Raw genomic sequence first — 25,579 nt, 5'->3', positions numbered from 1 at the left:
TAAGCAGACAATAATTCTGCTGTGTTTGTTTTAATTTGGAGGACTTTGACATTTGAACCTGGAAAGCAATAATAAAAAGGAGGGTGCTTAGAAGCAGAAATAAAGTGGACCCATATGAAGCTGCTTTATACTGAGTCAGGCTTCGGGTCTACCCAAGTCACTATTGTCTGCTCTGACTGGCAGCAGTTTTTCAGGGACCAGAGGTAATAGTTTCCCCTTCACCTACTACCCAATCCTTTTAACTGGAGATGCCTTGAATGAACTTGAGACATTCTCCATATAAAGCAACTCTACCACTAGGTCATGGCCTCACCCCACGTGTATTTCTCTTGCTACCCAAAACATATTTTGAGGTAAGAAGTGGCTTCCAAGAGCCCCAATATTTTCTTCTTCAACTTGAACCATACTCAGCTTCTTATTAAGATGTAAGAGGGGGGATTAGACATCATTCTGTTGTAAGTCTACAACTCTCTGAATATTTGCTGCGTGTACTAAGATGACTAATGCCAACTTAGTCATCAATTATGACAGCAAATAAACTTGCTATTGCTATATTTAAAAATCAGCATCCATGTTAACTGTTTTTAAAAAAGACTCTCCTCTTCAAGGCACATAGGGTCGGTCAAAAGGATACGTAATTATAAATCTCCAGAGGGCTTTGGAAATTGCAGAATAATCCTCACATTCGCAAAGCACTTGATTCTCTTGTCCTTACAGGAGCAGCTACAGCAGATGGAGAAGGATAGATGGAGAAGGATAAGAAGCAGTCTAGAATCACAGCAGCTCAGACCAACACAAAAATTAAACTCATCACTTCCACCTCTTGCCTCCAAGAAAAAAAGTACATGGCTTGGGAATATGGGGGACAATTAAAATGCACTGGAATCAAGCCCTTTTCTGCTGGTGAAAGGGCGTTGTGAGTGGCGGGTGTTGTGACAAATCAGGATGCCCTTGTCCCTAGTGAAATCACACACTCTGGTGGGAACTGGGCAATCAAATCTTGTTAGTGGCAGAGAAATGCCCCCCATTTACAAAGACAAACGGCTAGAACAGCTTGATAGTCATTTCTCCTCCTGCCAAGAACTAGGAGGACAGATTGCTTTTGATATCCTGAGTCAGAGCTCAGTTAGAGCTTATTGTGATTGGGTGAAGATATATGGTGGGAAACCTGGTGACACAAAAACCTCCATTTCAGGATAGATCTAGCAGAACTCCCAAATGGCAGGCAAAGAGTTAAAAGGTTTAGCCAGGCATGCAAGACAAGAACTGGGGAATGAAGAGAAAATCAGTAAGTCTATATCAACCAGCCTCTGTTTTAAAGTCCCAGCTTTTCTTGAGCCCATTTCTTTGAAAGGAATGTCAATTTAGTACTAGTAATTTGCAGAACTTAGCTTAGTTTGATTATTTTCTTTGGTTTTCTTTTCTATAACACTTGTGTTGTTCTCATATCATTTCCCTGTCTATCTGTGTTCCTAGTTCAATAAAGACTTTTTTCCTTTTTAAGGATTTCAGATTGTGATCAAAGTTCTTACCTAGCCACATGCAATCCAAATGATTTCACCAGGGAAGAAAGTTGGCAGACAGGAGACTGGGGACTGAATTCCTAAACTAACAGGTTCAAGACATCTCTTCCAGACAGATTCTTACTGCCTCTCATATAGTCACAAATAAGAAGAATGCGGGCAATGAATCAAGCCAGAGGGGTCCCTTTTGACCACACAGGAGATCTTGCAAACAAAAATTTAAAGAGCGATCTGTGCAAAAAAACCCTTTATGTTCACCTGGAAAAGGGTTAAAGAGACTTTAATCCCTTTAAATGCCCTTAAACTCTGGCTGTCCAGCAGTCCTGAAAACTCCTGGAGATTTTTTGTGATGGAGTTAAGAGGAAGGCAGGGTTTAGGGAGGGGAGAGGCCTCAGAATATAATGCCAGAGAATCCACACTCCAATATCTTCAGGATTTTGGTTGGTCAGCTATTCCATATAGCCAAAAAGAAACTCAAAGGTATATTCAGCTATTTTCCCGCTTTTATCCCCTGGCTATTTTTTCTTAATGGAAGCTGCAAGAACAACTGGCTGTTATTCAGCGAAAAGACTGACTGGATCAAACCTATTTTTTCCATAGACAGGGAGGAAAGGAAAATCCTCCTATGGGAAGTACACTAAAGCAGTGGTCCCCAACCCCCGGTCTGCGGCCCAGTGCCGGGCTGCGAAGGCCTCGGCGCTGGGCCGCGGCTCCCTCTTCCCGCCTCCCCCCCACAGCGAGAAGCTCGCCAGGCTGCGAGCAAATAGGCCGATCAGCTTGCAGCCCGGCAAGCTTTTTGCTTTGGGAGGGGGCGGGAAGAGAAGCTTGCCGGGCCGCAAGCTAATCAGCTGCTTTGGCGGCCGATTTCCTTGCGGCCTGGAGGGCGCAAACACGCATGGCAAGTCCGTGCATGCGCGTTTGCGCCGGGGCTGCTGCGCACGCGTGGGGCCCCGGGTCGCTCTCTCCCTGCACCCCGGCGTAGCAGTCCGCAGTCTAAGAAAGGTTGTGGACCACTGCACTAAAGAATCAAGATTGCACATAAGAAGCACCGTGACTTTGTCGTTTTTTAACCATTCATATTATTCATATACTTTAAGTCTCTATTTCTTTCCACAGCTGCAATATTCCTACTTCTTTTTTTTTAAACATGGCTGGCTGACACATTTGATAACATAAGTATAAAGCAAAGAGTCTTATGGTGCCTTAAAAATTAACAAATTCATTATGGTGCAGGTTTTCATGGCAAAAATGTGTAGACATATTAATCTTTGAGGTGCAAAGATCTTACAATTTTACTAGTGAATTTAGGATATCTTTGGTTACCTAAATCCATTGACTAGACAAAACAGAACTTGAAGATACTAGTTTGCAAAAAATAAAAATAAAAAATGAAATCTTAAAAAAAAACTGGACGGATTCAAAAATCCAAAAAATGATAAAAGGAGGAAATCATAAAGTTAGCTCTGCTTTGGCATCTTTATTTTATTTTATTAAATGTATAAAATCCATATATTTTACTCCAACCATTTCCAGTTCAATCAAGTGTTCATCCTACTCCACATCCTTGGTTTTCCCCATTACGAACACCTTGCATCAAACCTTTGTTCACACCAGCGGCTGCCGCCTTAAACTTCTTCGGTGTGCTGCTGGTCTCTGTTATATGTACATAGATTCCGGCTGCTGCCGCTTTCTTCCTGGCACTTCCAATTATAGAAGCATTTCACAGCGAAGGTGTCCAGCTATTACTGACACAATTTGCAGCTTGCTGCAGCTTCTGGATTTTCTCTTTCCTTTTCATCGGAAAAGTCAATAAGGCAGATGTGTTCTCACATTGTTTGGCTCTGAGAATTTCACAGTTCTTAGCTTCACCTCAGATCCACTGATCTCCATCATCTTCCATTTCCACACACACACACAAATACAGTTTTTGAATCCCCGATTGGAACAGCTCATTTTACAGGGAGTATACGGAGACTTCTTTGTATTTGAGACTGAAAATCCAAAAGGCTGAACCCTCCTACTCCCATAACACACACACACACACACACACACACACACACAGGCTGCAGATAGTATAAATGAGATAACAGATACATTGCTACCACTGAATATCCCCCCAGATTTTCTGCCTGAATGCAGCAGCCTTAGGTTCCCTTCTGATGCATGATTTCTTGACTGCTCCATCCCTGCAACTGGGTTTCATGTGGTTCATAACAATATTAACATTTAAAACTAGCATTCAGCAAGATATAAAAATACAATAAAATTATTACAATTTTATCATTTCTAAAATGCACTGTCCTACTGCTGTTCAGCCATTTTATTCCAATCACCATTGTCTTACTGGCAATTTTCCAGCTGTTTAGATGACAAAGGGTGAGCGGGGAGGAGCTTAAAATGGGGGGAAAGATCGAGCCAGGGAAAGAGAAAACGGGAGAAACGGGAGAGAGACCAAATGTTGTTCTAAGCCACCCTAGCCTCAACTGAAAGCCTAGTAGTAAAGCACTATTTTACAGGCCCTGTGGAATCTTGACAAGTCTCGATTGCCAGCTCATTCCACCAGGCAAGTGCCAGGGCCAAAAAGGACCTGGTTCAGGTTGAGGCCAGGTCAATCTCTCTGGGCCCAGGGATCATCAGCCAGTTGGTATTTGCTGAGCACACTTTCTTTGGCTACTGTCTTTCCAAACTTGCTCTACTACAATCACCTTGGAAAGATCACAGAAAAACTGGAGTGGCTCCCATGTAGACAGGAAACTCTGGACCTTTCACAATCCCACCCACATTGGCATCAATTTTTTGATCCCAAGGTGTGTGAGTTCTAAATTTGGTAATAAAGTAATTGCTGTGTGGAAGTGCCATTGCCCTGAAGCTGCAGCAAAACTTCCCATTATCAACAACTTGCCCGATATTTGGTTAAGCTACCTAGATACCAACTTTGGCCACCTCATGAGAAGGAAGGTCTCCCTAGAGAAGAGCCTAATGCTGGAAGCGATTGAGGGCAAAAGAAGAAGGGGACGACAGAGAATGAGGTGGCTGGATGGAGTCACTGAAGCAGTAGGTGCAAACTTAAATGGACTTCAGGGAATGGTAGAGGACAGGAAGGCCTGGAGGATCATTGTCCATGGGGTCACGATGGGTCGGACATGACTTCGCACCTAACAACAACCACCACCTAGATACCAGCTCTGGTTCATGCAGTTTCCAACAGCCAAGGAATTAATATTTATAATGTTACATACCATTCTTGTGCCTAGCACCTGAGCTCCTGCACCTCCTCCTAACTCTAATTCTGTAATGAGAATTAAATCTAGAGCGTTCCTACTAGTTGGTTAGAGTGATGCACCAGTATGGCTAGTAATTCCGTCCTCCGAGGAGGATGACAAGGGCTGGAAACAACTGGTCTTCTGCAATAACACATCTACGAAAGCGCTTAGAAACGTAAATTCATTTTCATAGCCAAGGATCTTACAGAAAAGGTTTATCTAGCACAGCCTTTCTCATCTTTGTTATCCTTGAGAAAACATTCTTCAGGCTTTGAAAACCCCCAGAAGTGGCACGACTGTGCAGACTATGGTTGGCCCTTCTCACCCCCTCCAGGCTCATCATTGGCCATTTGGGGGCTTGCAGGATGACATGACCATATATGTTCATATCATGTGATAAATGTTTAACAAATTTTTAAAAAATATATTAAAAATTAATTAACTCCCACCCATTTTGAAACCTTTCCAGAGTCATCAAGAAACCCCAGGGTTTCACGAAACCCTGGTTGAGAAAGCCTGATCTAGTGTTACCATCCAGTGAACTTCCAAAAGTCAATAGGAGAACCTTTAACACGAATAAGGTGGTTACTTCCTAATGTTTATTTTGCAATACAAGCCTTAGACAAGGTAGAAATGGTGGTGTGTCAAACTTGATCCCAAGACTTGTCAGGGAGCCCAAAGCTCTCACTGGCTTCCCGGTCTTTGTATATTGACCAAAACAATACAATTTATGATTCTAAAGAATATAGATACGCCCTTAAAGTTAAAGGCACAAGCCCTACCTGATAGCTTTCCCTCCGGCCAAAAGACCTCACTTTGCTGTGTCTCTTCCTCTGTTTTAATTCAGCATTAGGAAGTTGTAAAAGCATCCTACCCCCTTCAAGGATCGCTGCCTTGTTGTGGCAAGGGGGCTTGCGTAGTTCAGTGAAGCTATGAACTATACCGTGCAGGGCCACCCAAGACGGACAGGTCATAGCTGAGAGCTCTGACAAAAGGTGATCCACTGGAGAAGGAAATGGCAAACCACTCCAGTATCTTTGCCATGAAAACTCTATGGACAGTTCCAATAGGCATAACGATATGACGCTGGAAGATGAGCCCCTCAGGTCGGAAGGTGTCCAATATGCTACTGGGGATGAGCAGACGGCTAGTACGAGTAGCGCCAGAATGAATGAAGCGACTGGGCCAAAGCCGAAAGGACGCTCAGTTGTGGAAGTAACTGGTGGCGAAAAGACAGTCCGATGCTGTAAAGATTTTTATTCCATAGGAACCTGGAACGTCAGATCCATGAATCAAGGTAAGCTGGACGTGGTCAAACAAGAAATGACAAGACTGAACATCGACATTTTAGGAATCAGTGAACTAAAATGGAAAGGAATGGGTGAATTCAATTCAGATGACCATCAGGTATACTACTGTGGACAAGAATCTCGCAGAAGAAATGGAGTAGCCTTCATAATCAATAAGAGAGTAGGAAAAGCCGTCTTGGGATACAATCCCCAAAATGACAGAATGATCTCAGTTCGAATCCAAGGCAAACCATTCAACATCACAGTGATCCAGGTCTATGCCCCAACCACTGCTGCTGAAGAGGATGAAGTTGATCAGTTCTATGAAGCCCTACAACACCTTCTAGAAGCAACGCCAAAAAATGATGTGCTTATCATCATGGGGGATTGGAATGCTAAAGTAGGAAGCCAAAAGATAACCGGGATAACAGGCAGGTTTGGCCTTGGAGTACAAAATGAAGCAGGACACAGGCTGGTAGAATTTTGTCAAGAGAATACAATGGTCATAGCAAACACTCTTTTCCAACAACCCAAGAGACGACTCTACACATGGACATCACCAGACGGTCAACACAGAAATCAGATTGACTATGTGCTCTGCAGCCAAAGATGGAAAAGTTCTATCCAGTCAATAAAAACAAGACCAGGAGCTGATTGTGGTTCAGATCATGAGCTTCTTGTTGCAAAATTTAGGCTTAAATTGAAGAAAGTAGGGAAAAGCACTAGGCCTCTCAGGTATGAACTAAATCATATCCCCGACGAATACACAGTAGAGGTGACAAATAGATTTAAGGAATTAGATCTGATAGACAGAGTGCCTGAAGAACTATGGACGGAGGTTCGCAACATTGTACAAGAGGTAGCAACTAAAACCATCCCAAAGAAAAAGAAATGCAAGAAATCAAAATGGCTGTCTGAGGAAGCTTTACAAATAGCTAAGGAGAGAAGGGAAGTGAAAGGCAAGGGAGAAAGAGAAAGATACACCCAACTGAATGCAGAATTCCAGAGAAAAGCTAGAAGAGATAAGAATGCCTTCTTAAATGAACAGTGCAAACAAATAGAAGAAATCAATAGAATGGGGAGGACCAGAGATCTTTTCAAGAAAATTGGAGATATGAAGAGAACATTTCATGCAAAGTTGGGTATGATAAGAGACCAAAATGGTAGGGACCTCACAGAAGCAGAAGAGATTAAACAAAGGTGGCAAAATTATACAGAACAACTATACAAGAGCGAGCTTAACATCCCTGATGACCACAGTGGGGTAGTTACTGACCTGGAGCCAGACATCCTGGAATGTGAAGTCAAATGGGCCTTAGGAAGTCTGAGCAACAATAAAGCTACTGGTGGTGACAGCATTCCAGTTGAACTATTCAAAATCTTAAAGGACGATGCAGTAAAAGTGCTACACTCAATATGCCAGCAAATTTGGAAAACTCAACAATGGCCACAGGATTGGAAAAGGTCAGTTTACATTCCAATCCCAAAGAAGGGCAATGCCAAAGAATGTTCAAACTACCGCACCATTGCACTAATTTCTCATGCTAGCAAAGTTATGCTCAAAATCCTACAAGCTAGGCTCCAGCAATATGTGGACCGAGAACTTCCAGAAGTACAGGCAGGATTTCGAAGAGGCAGAGGAACTAGAGATCAAATTGCCAACATACGCTGGATCATCGAGAAAGCTAGGGAGTACCAGAAGAACGTCTACTTCTGCTTCATTGAGGAGGAAAGCTAAAGCCTTTGATTGTGTGGAGCACAACAAATTGTGGCAAGTTCTTAAAGAGATGGGAATACCAGAGCATCTTATTGGTCTCTTGAGAAATTTATATGCAGGTCAAGAAGCAACAGTGAGAACTGAACATGGAATCACTGACTGGTTCAAAATTGAGAAAGGAGTTCGGCAAGGCTGTATACTGTCACCTTGCCTATTTAACTTGTATGCAGAGCACATCATGAGAAATGCGGGATTAGAGGAGTCACAAATTGGGATCAAGATTGCAGGGAGAAATATCAACAACCTCAGATATGCAGATGATACCACTCTAATGGCAGAAAGTGAAGAGGAACTAAAGAGCCTGTTGATGCGGGTGAAGGAGGAGAGTGCAAAAGTTGGCTTGAAACTCAACATCGAGAAAACAAAGATCATGGCATCCGGCCCTCTCAATTCCTGGCAAATAGATGGGGAAGAAATGGAGATAGTGACAGATTTTATTTTCCTGGGCTCCAAGATCACTGCAGATGGGGACTGCAGCAAAGAAATTAAAAGACGCTTGCTCCTGGGGAGGAAAGCTATGGCAAATCTAGACAGCATCCTAAAAAGCAGAGACATCACCCTGCCAACAAAAGTGCGTTTAGTCAAGTCTATGGTATTCCCAGTTGCAATATATGGCTGCGAGAGTTGGACCATAAGGAAGGCCGAGCGTCAAAGAATTGAGGCTTTTGAACTCTGGTGCTGGAGAAGACTCTTGCGAGTCCCTTGGACTGCAAGGCGAACAAACCGGTCAGTCCTAGAGGAGATCAGGCCTGACTGCTCTTTAGAAGGCCAGATCCTGAAGATGAAACTCAAATACTTTGGCCACCTCATGAGAAGGAAGGACTCCCTGGAGAAGAGCCTAATGCTGGGAGCAATCGAGGGCAAAAGAAGAAGGGGGCGACAGAGAATGAGGTGGCTGGATGGAGTCACTGAAGCAGTAGGTGCAAACTTAAATGGACTCCGGGGAATGGTAGAGGACAGGAAGGCCTGGAGGATCATTGTCCATGGGGTCGCGATGGGTCGGACACGACTTCGCACATAACAACAACAAAAGCATCCTAAGCCAATCCTGTCAGATCTCAAAAGCTAAGAAGGGTCAGTCCAGTTCCATATTTGGATGGGAGAGTACCAAGGAAGTCTAAAGTTGCTATACAGAGGCAGGTAATAAATTAATGGGGACTCATGAAGAATTTACAGGGGAATTCCAGCCCTTCACTGACGCCTCCTTTCTCCTTCTTACCCTCCTACTATTTCTCCTCATTGCCTCCTCCTCTGCATCGTGCTCTCTCTGCAACCCGCTCTCCCTCCCTCCCTCTCTGCTGCTTCTTTCCACTTCCTTCCCCATCACTACTGCTACCTCCCTCACCCTGTTGCTGCCTCCACCTGTAATGCCAAGAGGACACCTTCATATTTGGGGTGCCCCTTTTCCCCAGAGTTCCCAGCCAGCATAAGAAATGAAATAAGGTGCCAAAAAGTAATGAAGTCAATATTCAGGTGCTGCCTTGGGGGCTGCCCTGCCACTCTGCTGCCAGCTCACCTTGGGTGCTCTCCAGCGGCTGCCATGGCTGGGGCTCCCACTCAGCGTGGCACTGCGCAGCTGCTGCTGGCAGCACCCCCCAGCAGGCGGCGGGAAGTCAGGGGCGCCGGTGGGAAAGTAAGTGGAACAGGAGCTCAGGCAGCGACGATGTCCCCCGGCAAAAGACTACCTCCCCCACACCGGGCCTCATTGTCAAGCGTTGACTGGTCCTCGGTGACAGAAAGGTTGGGGACCACTGAATTAGGCCACAGACGCCGAAATGCCCATCTGCCCTAATACACATGGAGTAGTCACAGTACACAGGTGTCCGTGTTCCTTCTTCTCCATTTTTTCACTGTTGATAAAATGTTATGTGCCCACGTTTCTTTCATGATTACTCCTTAAAAGAACGGATTTTTGTACCCTGTTGTTTACTACCCAAAGGAGTCTCAAAGCGGTTTACAAACATCTTTTCCCTTCGTCTCCGTACAATAGCCAACCTGTGAGGGATGTGAAGTTGTGAGAGAACTGGGAATGGGCCGCAGTGACCCAGCAGGCCTCAGGTGTCTCAAAGCATTTCCCAATCGTCTTCCCTTCCTCTCCCCATAGCAGACTCCCCATGAGGGAGGTGTGGTAGCGAGCCTCACATGGAAGCTGGCAACCCTAAGAGGAAGACTGTGCACAGCAGTCTTGACCTTAGTAAGTTTTTTAATACTTTTTTTTATTTGCCAGGCCAAGGTCGAAAAAAGTTATTGCAGTTTCCATTTACTTGTTCACTATTTACAGTTTCAGGCTGTAAATATTTATTTAGATCTTCCTGCACTTTCCAGACTCACAGGACTGATGCTGGTCTGCCTGTCTGCGCCCCAGAATACAAACAGTTGCTGATAAGCGCTGGCCATAACCCATAGGCCAGGAGGGACACCCCTGCACCACTCCCTACCAACTGCAGGCAAAAATGGCTCATTTGAAGGCTGAACTCCGAGGCATTGTACGATTTTGAAGTCCCACCTCCAAACCTCCAGGAATATTTCCAACCCAGGGATAGCCAACTTCCAGGTGGGGCCTGGAGAGTTCCTGGAATTACAGCTCACCTGCAGAGTATAAAGGCAGAAAGGGCTATTTTGGACAGGGTTGTGGTAGAGAAGAAACATTTAAGGCCTCCCACACAGGTTGTTGTTGAACTTAAAAGACTTGAGGCTTACTGCACAGGGTTGTTGTGCAGATGAAACAGGAGACAAAAGAACCAGTTTTGTCTGCAGAATAAACATCTGGAAGAAGTTCCTGACAGAGTGGTTTCTCAGTGGAACAGGCTTCCTCGGGAGGTGGTGGGTTCTCCATTTTTGGAGATTTTTAAACAGAGGCTGGATAGCCTTCTGACGGAGAGGCTCATTCTATGAAGGGGGTGGCAGGTTACAGTGGATGAGCGATAGGGTTGTGAGTGTCCTGCATAGTGCAGGGGGTTGGACTAGATGACCCATGAGGTTCCTTCCAACTCTATGATTCTATGTTAAAGATGTTATTATGTATTTAAGATGCTTATTGTTTTCAATGTAAACCACCCTGAGTCGAAAGGGAGGGCAGTATATAAAAATGAATGAATGAATGGATGAAATCTCTGGCCTATAAAGGACAAGAACTCGAGAGAGTTTGAAGGAGAAAATAAGCATGCATCTAATTCAATTAACACCAGCTAGCAGTGTCCTGTGACTAGCCTGGAAGACATGAATGGCTGCCTCATCCAAAGACAGTCAGTCTGAGGTAAGTCAAACACAATTAGGAGCCTTCAGTAATTTCATTAGCATGCCTCTTGCCACAAAAAAAATACTTTCCCTGTCATCATTAATGTATCTTGTCTACCAATTAAGCTGATCATACTTAATTGTTATTAGGTATCTCTGCTACAATCAATGATTAGTTTTGTGGTGCCAAAGAAAAGCATTTTATTACAAGATGAACTGTAACTCTTGTTAAAAATGAATTCTGCCATTTAACTATTATCCCATGAAATGAATTAATCAAGATTTGATAGTAATGTTAAATTAAAAAAAAAAAAGCTACTCCATGACATCGCTGGCTATTTTCCAAGAACCTATGTTGTTCCTGTTTAGTTTAGGAAATAAGGGCTGTTAGGAAATAAAGACAAGAACAAAAAAGCTAACTGAAAAACGGTTTGGACCCTAAAGGTCGGATACCTGTAAACTATATAAACTGTATAAACTGTGTGCAACTTAAATATACGCAAAGTCCATAGGCAATTCTTAGAAAAATACAATATGCTCTATACAATAGTAAACTTCAGACTGAATGCGTTCTGACTCAAATTGAGTCTTCTTCAGGGGTCTAATTATGGACACACAGAATGATTCAGTAGTAAGTACATAAAGCAGCCAGATAATCAAAGACGTTTTAAAACTTATTGTCTAGGGTAACAAGATCAATGGAAATGAAGCTGATAAAAAATGTGCACTTATCAGATAATGGTCTCCTTCCCTCAAGCTGCTTGAAAATTCTAGCTAGTACATATGTGAAGGCAGGTCAAAATTGTAAAACAAAAGTACAGTGGCACCTTAAAGACAGACATTTATTTCAATAGAAGCTTTTCTGAGTCACAGCTCACTTCTTCAGGTAAGCAAACTGGGATTTCTAGTTAAAGGGAAGGGTACACAGACAAGAAGAGGGGATGAGAGAGTGATAAGTGAACATGAGGGAAAAAAACTGATTTTCTGGCTGGCACTCTTGCCTCTTTTTGTTTTCAACCCAAGAAAAGCACCATTACATTCTATGCCCTGTCTTTTGCATTGTTTTTTGATTGCTTTGAAGCCACCTGTGTCTTGAAAGATACTTTGTCCCTACCTAATACATGCAAATAGAGCCTCTTGTGGCGCAGAGTGGTAAGGCAGCTGCCTGAAAGCTTTGCCCATGAGGTTGGGAGTTCGATCCCAGCAGCCGGCTCAAGGTTGACTCAGCCTTCCATCCTTCCGAGGTCGGTAAAATGAGTACCCAGCTTGCTGGGGGGTAAACGGTCATGACTGGGGAAGGCACTGGCAAACCACCCCGTATTGAGTCTGCCATGAAAACGCTAGAGGGCGTCACCCCAAGGGTCAGACATGACTCAGTGCTTGCACAGGGGATACCTTTACCTTTTAATACATGCAAAATAAACCAAATCCACCCTACTCTTTGAATCTTCCTCAGGTCTTCACTGGATTTTAAGGCTGGAAGCTTCCTTTCCCCATTTTTGTCTGAGTGGGATAATTTCTTATACGGTGGGTCCTTGGAATAATTCTTTGAGACAGATCTGCATACTTTAACATTTTGATGCTGTTGTTTAATAAACCTCATTCTGTTTTCAGTTCCAACTGGGTTATTATTATTATTATTAGAGTTATTCCCCGCCACTTCCGAAACGGCTCATAGCAGGTTACAGAGTCTTATAAAAACCTCACTTAAACCCCCCACTAAAAGACATAAAAAACCCCAACATGGTGGAAAACCTCCCACCCAACCCCTACTACAAGAGGGGTGAGGAAGGAGGTTGACGGGGGGGGGCACTGATCTACCTCGCTGACCCCAGCCTCAACTATAGACCTGGCGGAAGAACTCCGTTTTGGAGGCTCTGCAGAATGTCGACAGTTCCCACAGGGCCTGCAGTTCACCCGGGAGCTCATTCCACCAGGTTGGGGCCAGGACTGAAAAGGCTCTGGCCCTGGTTGAGGCTAGGCACGCTTCCCTGGGGCCGAGAATGACCAGTAAATTTTCACCCGCAGAGCGTAAGGCCCTGCAGGGGGCATAGGGCGATAGGCGGTCTCTCAAGTATGTGGGTCCCAACCTGCATAAGGCCTTAAAGGTTCTTTGTATATTCCGTTTCACTTAATCAAGATGATTAAGATGCTGGAACAGCTTTCCTATGAAGGAAGGTTAAAGAGTTTGGGAATTTTCAGTTTAGAAAAAAGGCAACCAAGGAAGGATGTTGCTGAAGTTTATAAAAGTATGCATTAGATGGAGAAAGTACAAACAGAAAGCTTCCCTCCTTCTCCCAAACTACCAAAACTCAGGAGTACTCCAGAACATGATGGGCAATAAGTACATGTCATACAAATGGAAGTACTTCTTTACTCAATGAGTAATTAAATTGACTTTCCAGATAGTCACAAACACAGATGGTTTTAAGAGTAAGTCAGACAGATTTATGGAACAGGGGTACATCAATGGCTTTTACCAATGGTGAATAAAGGGAATCTCCATATACAGAGATAGCAAGCTGAACACCAGTGCTAACAGGAAGCATCACGGAAGGCCTTGGCCTTAATTCCATATGTTAGTCCAAAGTAGCTACACTGCAGTTGAGAACAGGGGGAAAGGCAGACATTTCTTAGGCCAGTTTTGTCAACATTCAAAGACCAGGACTTGTGCATTGGCACACATCTAGAGAATGCATGTGCCTAATTGTACACAGTAAATGCCCAAATACATTTCAAGACTGATCCCGTTTGCATAAACTGGCCTACATTTTATTGTCAGTTCTACAGCATATTTCCCTTATGACAACAAAAACCAAATGTAGATTTATTGTTACATTTTTGATAAACTAACCTACAGTGCAACAGAACTATTTCTTTCACACATACATGCACTGTAATGTCTATCTATTTGCAGCCATGTCCCGTGATCACAAAATAAAGAGCTGATTCACAAGTCACAAAGTCCAAGTAGTACACAAGTGAACTTTCATCAGATGTGTGCTCATGTGTGCTGAGAGCAGGGGAAAGCTTAAACCTCTTCTCCTCCTGTACTGTGGTCCTGATTCCAATTGTGCCCCTGAAGACCCAAGAAATGGGTGTACACATGATCTAGAGTCTTTATGGTAGCCATGTGTCCATCATATGGACTTTGTAACATCCCAGTCAACCCTAAAATGATCAGATGGGAAGGAAGACAAGGCTTACATGCCTTTAAGTTTCTGGTAGAAGACAATTTCAACAACTGCTGCATTTCTTACCTCTACATGGCAAGTTGTCTCATTTGATGTCCTAATTCTTAAATTTTCAGAAGCCCTTTCCTAAGGAGGTCATCTGAAAAAGACTGTAATTTCTATGACAATTTTTGTGATGTATATCCTTCCTAACCACGCAAAATGAGCATTGAAAGACCTCAGTGTTGAACCAAAAAGTCTCATTTGAACAGATATGTATTTCTGATCAAGAATAAAACACAGGATCCTCATTGAGAAGTTGAGTAAGACAGCAGTGAACTAGTTCTTTATGGGGCAGGTTGCCAATAAACTTTTTGAGCCAAACACAAAAGCCAGAAATCGCTGTCAAAGACCCAGTGCTACATCCAGTAAGTCAACGAAATGACTGCATTTGGCTCCAATACCAGCTTTGTGTTTTTAACTCATCAATGACTATGTCAAAAGTAAAAGGTCAAACCTAACTAAATTTTCCCCACTTGTTCTTTGGTGCCCTTGTTTATCAGATGCAAGGACTGAACATGCACACATACATCCTCATCTCTTAAAAGAAAAAAGTACAATTCTGCTTTGCTTTAATTATAACTATTTTCAGAAGGATGCTACAGTAGGCATGATGATAAGGAACTTTGGCTTGATTCATAACAAATTACTTTCAGACAGCTGTCATTTGGGATTTCTTCACAAATTTTGCCATGGTTTGCTTCTGTGTCATATTGTTAATGCCCAGAATGGGTTATAAAAGTGAAAGAGAGACTGCAGACTCCACCTAGATAAGATGCATTTTCAGTTTTTAGGACAGAAAAAGGACAATAAAATAAACAGCAGTTTGCACATCCATCACAATTTGGCAGACATTTTTTATCTATCCTGTATGGCTTTTTTGCCTCGAGGAGGAAAGATTTCCACAGTAAAGGGGATGAAGTATGCTAAGAGGGCAGTCACATCCTTCAGTTCTAGGCTGTATTCATTTGCTATTTTCTCTGCAGTCCATTCATCTGGAGAACGATGATGATTACTGAGAAGAGTCAAGGCTTCAATTACTGAGATTTTGCCTTTGGGAATAGTCTTAACATCTAGCTGGCCAAGCTGGCCAATTTTGGCAAGGCGGCGCTCCTTTTTATTAGGTGGGAAGCTTCCTTCGCTGTCTGTTACCTAGAGCAGGGGGAAATTTAAAAGGATGGTTATACCTCAGGGCACAAAATGTCCTAAGTTATATGCTAGTTAATATTTCTGTACTGGAAAATAAAGAACCACCATAAACTGTCTCCTGATCTATAGCATATTGCTCTCGCAAGACACTGGGCTATTTTACACGCGTGAACTTGAATGTGTTAACATTCAAATGTGTGAACATTCAGAGCCTTTTCGTGTCTCATCTACAATTACAGGAATCCCCGAAGCTGCCTTATACTGAGTCAGACCATCTGCCTAGCAAGGTCAGTACAGTCTACTCTCTGGCTGGCATCAAAGGCCTTAGGCCTTTCATCATATACTGCCTGAGGATGCTCATTACTGTTCTGTAAGCAGAGGATTTTGAGGCAGTTTAGTGTCCATTAAAGAGAAAAAAAATGTGAAATTAAGATGAGAAACTGGTCCGTGCAAGTAATTTATAACATTGTAGAGGGGAGGGATTTAAATCAGGAAGCAGTTCCCACCTGACCCCATTATTCCTTAAAAACTTCAACTATTTATTATTAACATACTTCAACAGTAACAAACAAAGCAAAAAGATTCTTTCCCAGAGGAACCTGGAATCTAAAAAATTCCGTGACAATGAATGTACAGTATCTGAGCATGGCTTTTTTGTAGATAACTAGGAAAATGAAACAGCTCATAGTAAACGCAAGGTATATCCTCACTGTAACCTTGATTATTCCTGCCTACCACCTTTCCAGCTTTTTATATCTTGCTGCCAGCAGGAACTTCTTCACAGAATATCTGCAGATCAGCTTGTTGGCAAACGATAAATACATTTAATATATACTACGATTTTGTTTTTTTGAGACAGCAAAACTGGCTTTGCAAACAATGTTAAGGGCCAATAAGGACATGCCTGATCTTTGTACCCTGATCTTACCAGATACCGAATTTCCATATCTCACACATTATGTACTGTTGTCTTATTTAAGGAAGTCAGTGAAAGTGAAGGGTAGGAGAGAACATCAACGCATGGCAACTAACAGAATGCACTTAGGCCACTTTTGGTCTATGACAAGAATGGCTAAGGATTGGGATTTGACCAAGATCCAAGAGACACATGGCAAGGCATATTTCTACATTTCTTTGGAACTTCAAGACCATGAGAATATCTTGTCTATAGACACAGGTAATGTTTTCCCAGCCTATATTAGATGATAAAAAGCCATAAAGTTCTCTTATCCCACTGTGTGACCTGCTCAGAAGAAATCAAATGTCAAGTCAGCCTTGACTTCAATGGTTTCTATTCCTACTTGATATGCATAGGATTACATTCCCAAGTGATCTCATATCAATTCACCAGAAATCCTGGTATGTAGCAAGCCCAGAATATCTCATCACCATGGAAACAGCACACGATTCTCCATCCCAAGATATATACAGAGAATATAAAACAATATTTAGACTCTGCTTTATTTTGGGAATGCAAGAGTCTTTTACAAGCTGCTGAAAAGGTGCACCAAAACAAAAAGTAGGAAGTCTAGTCAACTGAACGCTCCAAGAAGAGTAGGGAACCATTAAGGATATTTGTGAAAGAAGCCAAGTCTTGGTGTGGTGTAGAGGTTAACCTGCTTTAGGTCCCCATTCAGGATAAAAACTGAGTATAAAATGAATAAAATAAAAGGGACCTTTGCATTTAGAAGCTAAATAGAGCTCTCAAGGCAAACTTGCAAAAAACAAACAAACCCTGGTGATAACATGCACCTATAAATGAGGAATAATATCAGCACATGTAGTTTTAAAAACTACATGATGCTAAATAACATGCACAGCTTAATGTTACCTAATATTATACCTGTCATGGTAGAACCTAACATTTTAACTATCATCTTCTATCTAATGAAGTAAACTAGCAAGTGTGTAATCCAAGAAAACAAACTTACAATTGGAGGTGGGTCTCTGGAAACAACATAAACCTCTTTTAATAATGCATGAAGATCTTCATCTTTCTTCTTAATTTCTTCTTGGGTTAGGTCAGTGTCTGAGGAATGAGAGATTGACCTCATAAGCCAACAAGTTGTCTAAACTCCCACCTTGCAGAAATAATGTAATACAATTCTGTACAGAAGTCACTCAGTATCATTCAACATATTCATATTAAAATATGTATGTATTCATACAAATGATTTGTATAATCCAGCATACACGTACACCTTAAATCAATATTTGCTATGCTTGAAGGAAAGCATTTTGGGAGTAGTTTTCCTCTATTTCATCAAAGCACTTCAGTGAGTTTAACTAACAGTTCACATGGTCCAGAATTAGTGTCTAGAGAAAAGAGCTCCAGAATGTTCTAGGTCAGGAGTCATCAACCCCCGGTCCGCGGCCCAGTGGCGGGCCGCAAAGGCCACAGTACTGGGCCGGCTGCAGCCACGCCTGCCTCCCCCCGCCAGGAGCAAGAAGGAAGGGAAGAGGTAGGCGCAGCCGCCGGCACGGCGGTGACGCAAACGCGCATGCGCACAGTTGCTGCACATGCGCGTTAGCGCCACTTGGTGGCAAAAACACGCATGTGCGGCGACTGCGCGTGTGCGTTTTCGCAGCACCCGGGCCATCGGCTCTCCCCTCACTCCGGAGGCAGTCCCTGCCCTGAGAAAGGTTGGGGACCGCTATTCTAGGTCACATTCTCAGAAATGGATAAAACAACATTTGGTAGTACTGGAGAACACTAGCTAGTAATAGTTAAACCCATAAAGCAGAAGCTATGGCAACTTTCTTTCCTGGTCAAAGATGGAACTATATGTGAATCCATCAGAGGGTCACCTTAGTAAAAGGTTTATAAAGCCTCAAAGAACTATATTTAAAATAAATAAATGTTTTAGAATAGTGGCTAAAAGAAGGAATGGTAGTCCACAAGATGTCTAGCTCAAATATCTTTTCTGCACCCAGTTAAGTGGCCTTAGGCCAGCCAATCTTGAGCAATGCTCAGCAAGGCTATCCAGGATCCTACTGAAGTCTTCTCAGTAGGGCTTACACCCAGAAAAATTATTTTAGGGTTGCACTGATTTTCTAGTACATATTTATTCTACATCTCCTCTAGAGACTTCTAAGTGGCAAAAATGATTCCCCTTTCTTTATTTTATCCTTAGTTACAGCAATTCTGTGAAATAAACTACATTGAGAGGGGTCCAGTTTCAATATTTTCACCATTATGCAACATTGGCTCTTTTTAGATACAGGGCCAGAAGGAACTATTTCTTGTGAGAGCCAACATTAAAGACTGGACCAGGGGTAGTCAAACTGCGGCCCTCCAGATGTCCATGGACTACAATTCCCAGGAGCCCCCCACCAGCATTCGCTGGCAGGGGGCTCCTGGGAATTGTAGTCCATAGACATCTGGAAGGCCGCAGTTTGACTACCCCTGGACTGGACTATAGACCTGAATCTCCATTAGGTCATGGAAGCTTCCCTCATGATGTTGGGCCTGTCACACACTCTAAGGCTAAACTTACCTCACAGGATTGCTGTAAGGATGAAATTGAGGAGATAAGAATGATATAAGCTGCTTTGGCTCCCCACTGGGGAGAAATGCAAGTATAAAATTGTTAAAAATTAAAACAAACCTTTCCCAAGTCAGATACATATATCAGTGTTACTTCATAAAAGCCCCTCAACTGCAAACTGGGGCCGTAATAATACCATACAGGACTGCTGTAAGAATTAAAAGATAATAAACTTGATCTACTTGGAACACTGAAATTGCTGGTTTGGGAAATTCCTTGACATTTCAAGGTAGTGCCTGCAGAAGCCACTGCAGGGGAGGGGCTCAGGTGGAATGTAATGCCACTGAATTTGTTCTCCAACACTGCTATTTCCTTGAGAAGAGCTGATTATTGTAAACTGGAGATCAATTATTATTTATTTAATTTATATTCTGCCCCTCACTTGGGGTGGCTAACAGTACAGTTAAAAATATAACTTAAGGTAATTCAATAAACCACAACCACAACTGTAATTCCAGAAGAACTCTGCCCCCCCTTTTGAATGGCAATCCTAAATGCTAAATGAATAATAAACATGACAGTCAACTGCTGGAAGTTAAAATATAGCACATAAGTATACATAAGAACATAGGAGAAACCATGTTGGATCAGGCCAATGGCCCATCCAGCCCAACATTCTCTGTCACTCAGTGGCCAAAACCCAGGTGCCATCAAGGAAGTCCACCAGTAAGGCCAGAACTCTAGAAGCCCTCCCAATGTTGCCCCTAAGCACCAATACTAAGCATCTTGATCCTAGACATAGTGTTCCATCTAAACCTTGGTGCTAACAGCTACTTATAGATCAAGATGTTTATCCAATCCCTTCTTAAAGCTGTCTATGCTTGTAGCTGCCAGCACTTCTTTTGGTACTTCCAAAGCACTTCCTTTCATCTGTTCTAAGCTTACTGCTCATCAGTTTTATTGAGTACCTACAAGTGCTTGTATGGTGAGAAGGAAAGTAAAGTACTTCTTTCTCTACCTTCTCATCCCATACATATTGTTGTAAGCCTCTATCACAGTAGTTCTCAACTTTCCTAATGCCGTGACCCTTTAATACAGTTCCTCATGTTGTGGTGACCCCCAACCATAAAATTATGCAAGTGTTCTTTCACAGAAATTAAACCGAAATTGACCAATGGCGTGTATATAAATTGTTCTTTTTTCCGGAGTTTCTCAGTTCAGTTCTGCCTCTTGTCCCACCATGCTGATCTCACTCTTTTCCGCTGCTCCAGACAGACGAACGCTCTATCTTGATCCACCCCGCAAGCCTGTTGTGTAAATTGCGTCCCCCCCCCCCTGGCCAAGCTGTTTGACCTGCCACAAACCCTGCGAAAGGGTCGTTCAACCCCCAAAGGGGTCCCAACCCCCCAGGTTGAGAACCACTGCTCTATCATATCACCCCTCAACTGTCATTTCTCCATGCTAAAAAGCCCTACGATTTTTAATCTTTCTTCATAGGGAAGGTATTCCACCCCTTGATTATTTTAATTGCCCTTTTCTGCACTTTTCCAATGCTACCATATCTTTTTTGAGGAGTGGTGATCAGAAATGTACACAATATTCCAAATGAGGCTGCACCACAGACTCATACAAGGGCATTATGATACCAGCTGATTTTTTTCCAATCTCCTCCTTAATAATCCCCAGCATACCATTTGCTTTTTTATTGCTCCATGGTCAGTTATCACCAGTTTGGACCTCATAAATACATATATTTATAGTTAGGTTTTTTGGCTCCAATATGCCTTACTTTGTACTTGCTCATGTTGAATCTCATTTGCCACTCATCTTACCTTGACATATCTCTCTGGAGCACCCCACATTCCTCCCTGGTTCTCACCACCATGGACAACTTAATGTTATCTGCAAACTTACTCACTTCATTGCTTACTCCCAACTCCAAATCATTAAGGAACAAGTTAAAAAGCATCAGATCTAGTACTGTGCCCTGCGGTACCCCACTGCTTAGCACTTTCCACTGTGAAAGGCACTCATGTATACTCACTCTTTGCTTCCATGTTCATTAATCAGTTTTTAATCCACTAGACTAGCGATCCCCAACCTTTGGCCCGCGGACCACATGTGGTCCGTTGACTAATTGGAAGTGGGCCGCGAAGGACGCCTTCTCTCCCCCCCGGCACTTTACTTCATCCCCCTCCCCCGGGCCTTTACAACACACTTCGGGTGTCATTGTCTCCCATCACTCCCAGATGGGACTATCTCGTTGCAGAGAAACAAGCTTAGGGTTCCCATTGATTTGTCATTGTCATGAGTTAAAATTTCCATGAAAATAAAATGTTCCTTATGTTCATTGTTGTGGCGTGTCTGTATCTTATTTTGAAGGGATGTTTAAACATTACCATAGTGATCAGAGAGCGTTAGGGCAGTGGTTGAGAGTAGAGGAGTAAACTACCCCCCCCCACCGGGCCTCAGTAAAATTGTTGTGTTGAGTGGTCCCAGGTGATAAAAAGGTTGGGGACCACTGTGCTAGAGGACTCATCCTCTTTTCCTATGACTGCTGACTTTACTTAGAAACCTTGGATGAGGAACTTTATCAAAATCTATCAGGAAGTCTAGGTATATATCTACTGGTTCACGCCATGGCCATATGTTGGTTCATCTCCTCAAAGACATCAAAAGAGTTAGTGAGATAATATCTATTCTTCCACAATAGCTTTTGTTCATCAGTGTACCTACTAATTATATCTTTAATGGTGAATTCCACCAGCTTACCCAGTATTGACATTAGACGGACTGACCTGTAATTTCCCAGAGTCCCTCCAAAACCTTTTTTAAAAATTGGGATTACTTTAGCTACCTTCCAGACCTTGAGAATAGAAGCAAATTTTTGAGCTAGATCTACTATTTTTGTCAAAAGATGCACACATTCACATTTTAGTGCTTTCAGAACTCTTGGATGTATGCTATCTGGGCCAGGTGATCTACCAATTTTTAATTTGTCCATCAATCACAAGACTTCCTCTCTTGTCACCTCAGTCTGTCTCAGCTCTTCTGACATCCCTCCTGAAATCAGCAAGCAACTTCCCACAGTGAAGATAGAGGCAAAAAAAAAATGCATTCAGCTTCTTTGCTATTTCTCTGTTATCCTTTTACTGCTTGGTCATCCAATGGTCCCTGGCTGGGTTTCCGCTTCTAATATACTTGAAGAAATTTTTATAGTTTTAAATATCCTCCAAGTTTCCCAATAGGATTTTACATTCCTAGCCTTGCCTTGTGGCTTCTTCTTCACAAGACCAGCCACCCCTTCTCAAGTCTTCCTGGCTATGCAAGGTAGCACACCTGGCATTCTTACCTTTCACCAGGTGAAGCACAAGTCATACTTATGTCAAACATATCCAGTAGGCACTTCTACACCGTGTCTTCTGAAAATACTCTCCTCCCAAACACACTGATCGCAAACACTACTCGAAAGGAGGCAAGAACGGAAAAGGCAACGCTGTTCCAAACTAGGCGGGAATAACTGAGGGCACGAGGAAGCCATCAAATCCGCCCCTCGCCTTTCTGCCCCAACAACGGATCTCCCCTGAAGTCGCAGCGCAAACTACAACCCCCAGCCCGCAAAGCGCGGCACACCGATGACGTCACGCACGCGCCCGGCAAAGCCCGGCACGCGCCCCGCAAGAGCGTCCTGCCTCGGGAAGGGCAAAGCGCGCCGCTTCCAAGCGCTGCGGCCGGCCGAGGGGCGGCTTTAATGCCGCACGGCCCGCAGTCCCCTCCGCCCCGGTGCGCAGGCTGGACCCATCCCGGGCGGAGGGCAAGGGCTGCCACTCCGCCAGGGCCAAACTCACAGTCTGGCGTGGCCGCGGCGGGGTGTCGCGGGGCGGCCAAGGGCTTGGCTTTGCCGATCTCCCGGAAGGCTCGGTTCTCCAGGTTGAAGTTCCTCAACGCGCGGGTCACCTGGCCGCCCATCATCCCCGCACGCCGGCCCCGCTTCCAAGAGCTCCGGCCCAGCGGCACTTGCGCCCGCCCGCCCGCACGCCTCCTCCTCGGCCCTGAACGGCGGGACAACGCCGCCTGGTGGGCTGGAGGGCGCAAACCAACGCTCGCCACTGCCGCGGAATGTGGCCTCGAGGCGCCCTTCGTTCGCATGCCTTGCAGGGCCAGTCACAGTCCGCGCTGCCCGCTTCCTTTTGCTCGCTGGGGTGGGGGTTTTCCGCGGGACCAACATGGCCGTGCTTCCTTGGAAGAAGACCCTGGCATCACTAACGCTTTTAGGTATGCAGTGGTGTGCTTCCTGAGGGAAACCCTATTCCTAAGTATCTCGGAGTAAGCCTCAGTAGGTTAGCTGACAAGTCATTCCTGTGATTAGGTGGCATGAAGATTATGTGTTTGCAAAGCTTCAGCTTCCTTAAATGTAAAAAGAATTACAATTGAAGTAAGTAAGAAGGATTTTGGATTTAAAAGCATTAGGGCACATGTCTGTGGGGTCTTTTTTGGGAGGGGGGGAGGTTGCGCAGGTAGAAAGAAAATCCTTGCAGGTCCATCGAGTAGCATGCCCGTTCCAGCTTTTCAGCCCCTTATCCATATTTTAAAAAATGACAACATATTTGCATACAGACAAGTCATGGAACCGGTTTGGTGTAGTGGTTAGGAGTGCAGACTGGCATGCCAGGTTCGATTCTGCACTCCCCCACATGCAGCCAGCTGGGTGACCTAGCAGGGTGTCTGTTGTGGGGAGAGTGAAGGGAAGGCGACTGTAAGCTGCTTTGAGCCTCCTTTGGGTAGAGAAAAGCGGCATATAAGAACCAACTCTTCTTATCAAATGTCTCCAAAGTAGCACATATCTAAATTTGAGCCTCCTTTCCAGCTTGAGGCCTAGGCCAAGGAATTGCTCCTTGACCATGAATGTGATATTACTGGAGAATATCAGACAAAAAAAAACACCTATTAAATCTGTCTAGAATTGAGCTGGCTACCAGTATCTTTTTTTTAAAAAAGCATTATTTGATTCCAATTTGGCTAGGGAGAGTTGCCCTATTTGTTTATTCGGTATATTTGGATTGGTTAGTGAACTAATATTAATATACCTTTGAAAAGATATAAACAGTTTACAGACTTACTTTAATTTAGAGGTTTCTTTTAAAAACTTTAAGTTTGAGAGGATCCAGCACAACACATCTCTTTGAAACGGTTCTGTGTAGTTTTAATACTGACAAGAAGCAAATAAGTTCATCCAGGGTCAAGTCTGCACGGGGCTTTTTATCCCAGCCTGAATAAATCCCTCCTGTCTACCGTGAATTCAATTTCCATTTTGATTTTGGACACTTTAAATTTTCCCTATGCAACATGCATGATTGATCCGTAGTAACTCTACCTTTCCCCCACAATATCCAGGAGTGGATATAAGCCTCGATATATGAAAAAACCACCATCAGTAAGTGTGTAGATGTCTGCTATTTGCGAATTAACTTCTTGTTCCATGCCTGCAATCTGACGTAGCAAAGCAGTCTTCTCTGATTGGCCAGGGTGTCAGTTCAAAGACTTCCTGGTTCCCGGTTGCAAGGCTTCCCTCCCTGTTTTAAAGTGACTGCTCCAGAAGCCCACACTTCTCTCAGCAGAGATTTGCCTCGTTCTCTGAGATGCTGCGGAGTCAAAAGAGAAGAAATACAGCACTAATGCCAGCTGGACTTCACCCGACCCACCCCCCTTGCTCGTTCAGGAAAGATACTTCAGCTTCATGACCGCTGCTCCTCCCCCTGCTCCGAGCTTCCCCAATCAAGTGCAGAAGGCTTTCTGTTTCAATGTGGGGGTGGGGGGGGGGGGAGAAATACCTGAGTTCAAATCAATCTGAATTCAGCAGGATCGACAGCAGGGGGGGAGTAAGTGCAGAATCAGCCAAGGAAGCCATTGAGTTAAAAATAGTGATCTCATTCTGTTACTATTGCATCCTACCACTTAAGCTTTCTAACAGACTACTTTTCATCTATAGAGAAGTCACGAATAAAAGTATCTGTGTCCTGACACTAAAGTCCTTTTCTTCTTTGTGAAAAGCACCAAATGGTCTCCTTCAGAAAAGCATACAAAAGGGCAAAGTTAAGTGTTTTTAGGAGCTTTTGAATTCCAAGGAAGCAAAAATATTTCACTTCCATATACCAGCTACACAGTACAGGTGGGAGGAATGCTCATGTGATAATCTGCAGGTTAGACTGGAAACAATCCCTGACCCAGACCATAAATATACAACTGCTCATAAAACATTTGATTTATTATGGTGAAAGATCTACTAAACTTCAGGTACTTGTCATACACATTTGAAATTTCCCCAATCCATTCTACACCACATGGACTAGGCAGACCTTCACCCTTGAGGGCACTATTTTTCCAGCCTATGACATTGTGAACAACTTCAAATGTAAATACATCCTTTTGGAACAAGAAGTCTCATTAAAACCTGGAATGAAAGTGCCCTCTTCTTTCAGATGGGTTTGGCTCCAAATCCAAGATGGGTTTGGCTCCAAGACATTTGGTCAAATTCAAGGAGCTATACATTTGGGGCTTGCTATTAAAGCAATGTACTATGTTTTGAAGAATGTTGAATGAATTAGTACACACATTTTAAA

At 43.5% G+C, this 25,579-nt stretch overlaps 1 protein-coding gene across 1 annotated transcript; it reads right to left on the bottom strand.

Moving 5' to 3' along the window:
- Positions 1-11,745: 11,745 nt before the first annotated feature.
- On the bottom strand, positions 11,746-23,018 carry NDUFAF4 (NADH:ubiquinone oxidoreductase complex assembly factor 4). The gene is made up of 3 exons (XM_077303825.1): positions 22,808-23,018; positions 17,403-17,500; positions 11,746-15,474 (listed from the first exon to the last, which is right to left on the bottom strand). Exons 1-3 carry the CDS (start codon positions 22,929-22,931, stop codon positions 15,181-15,183), a joined length of 516 nt encoding a protein of 171 aa, XP_077159940.1. The 5' UTR covers positions 22,932-23,018; the 3' UTR covers positions 11,746-15,180.
- Positions 23,019-25,579: the final 2,561 nt, after the last annotated feature.

The sequence above is a fragment of the Paroedura picta genome, chromosome 1 (genome assembly GCF_049243985.1).
Source record: "Paroedura picta isolate Pp20150507F chromosome 1, Ppicta_v3.0, whole genome shotgun sequence".
In the NCBI taxonomy this organism is placed as follows: Eukaryota; Metazoa; Chordata; class Lepidosauria; order Squamata; family Gekkonidae; genus Paroedura; species Paroedura picta.
The sequence above is the reverse complement of the archived record's forward strand: the minus strand, read 5'-3'. Positions and strand labels throughout refer to the sequence as shown.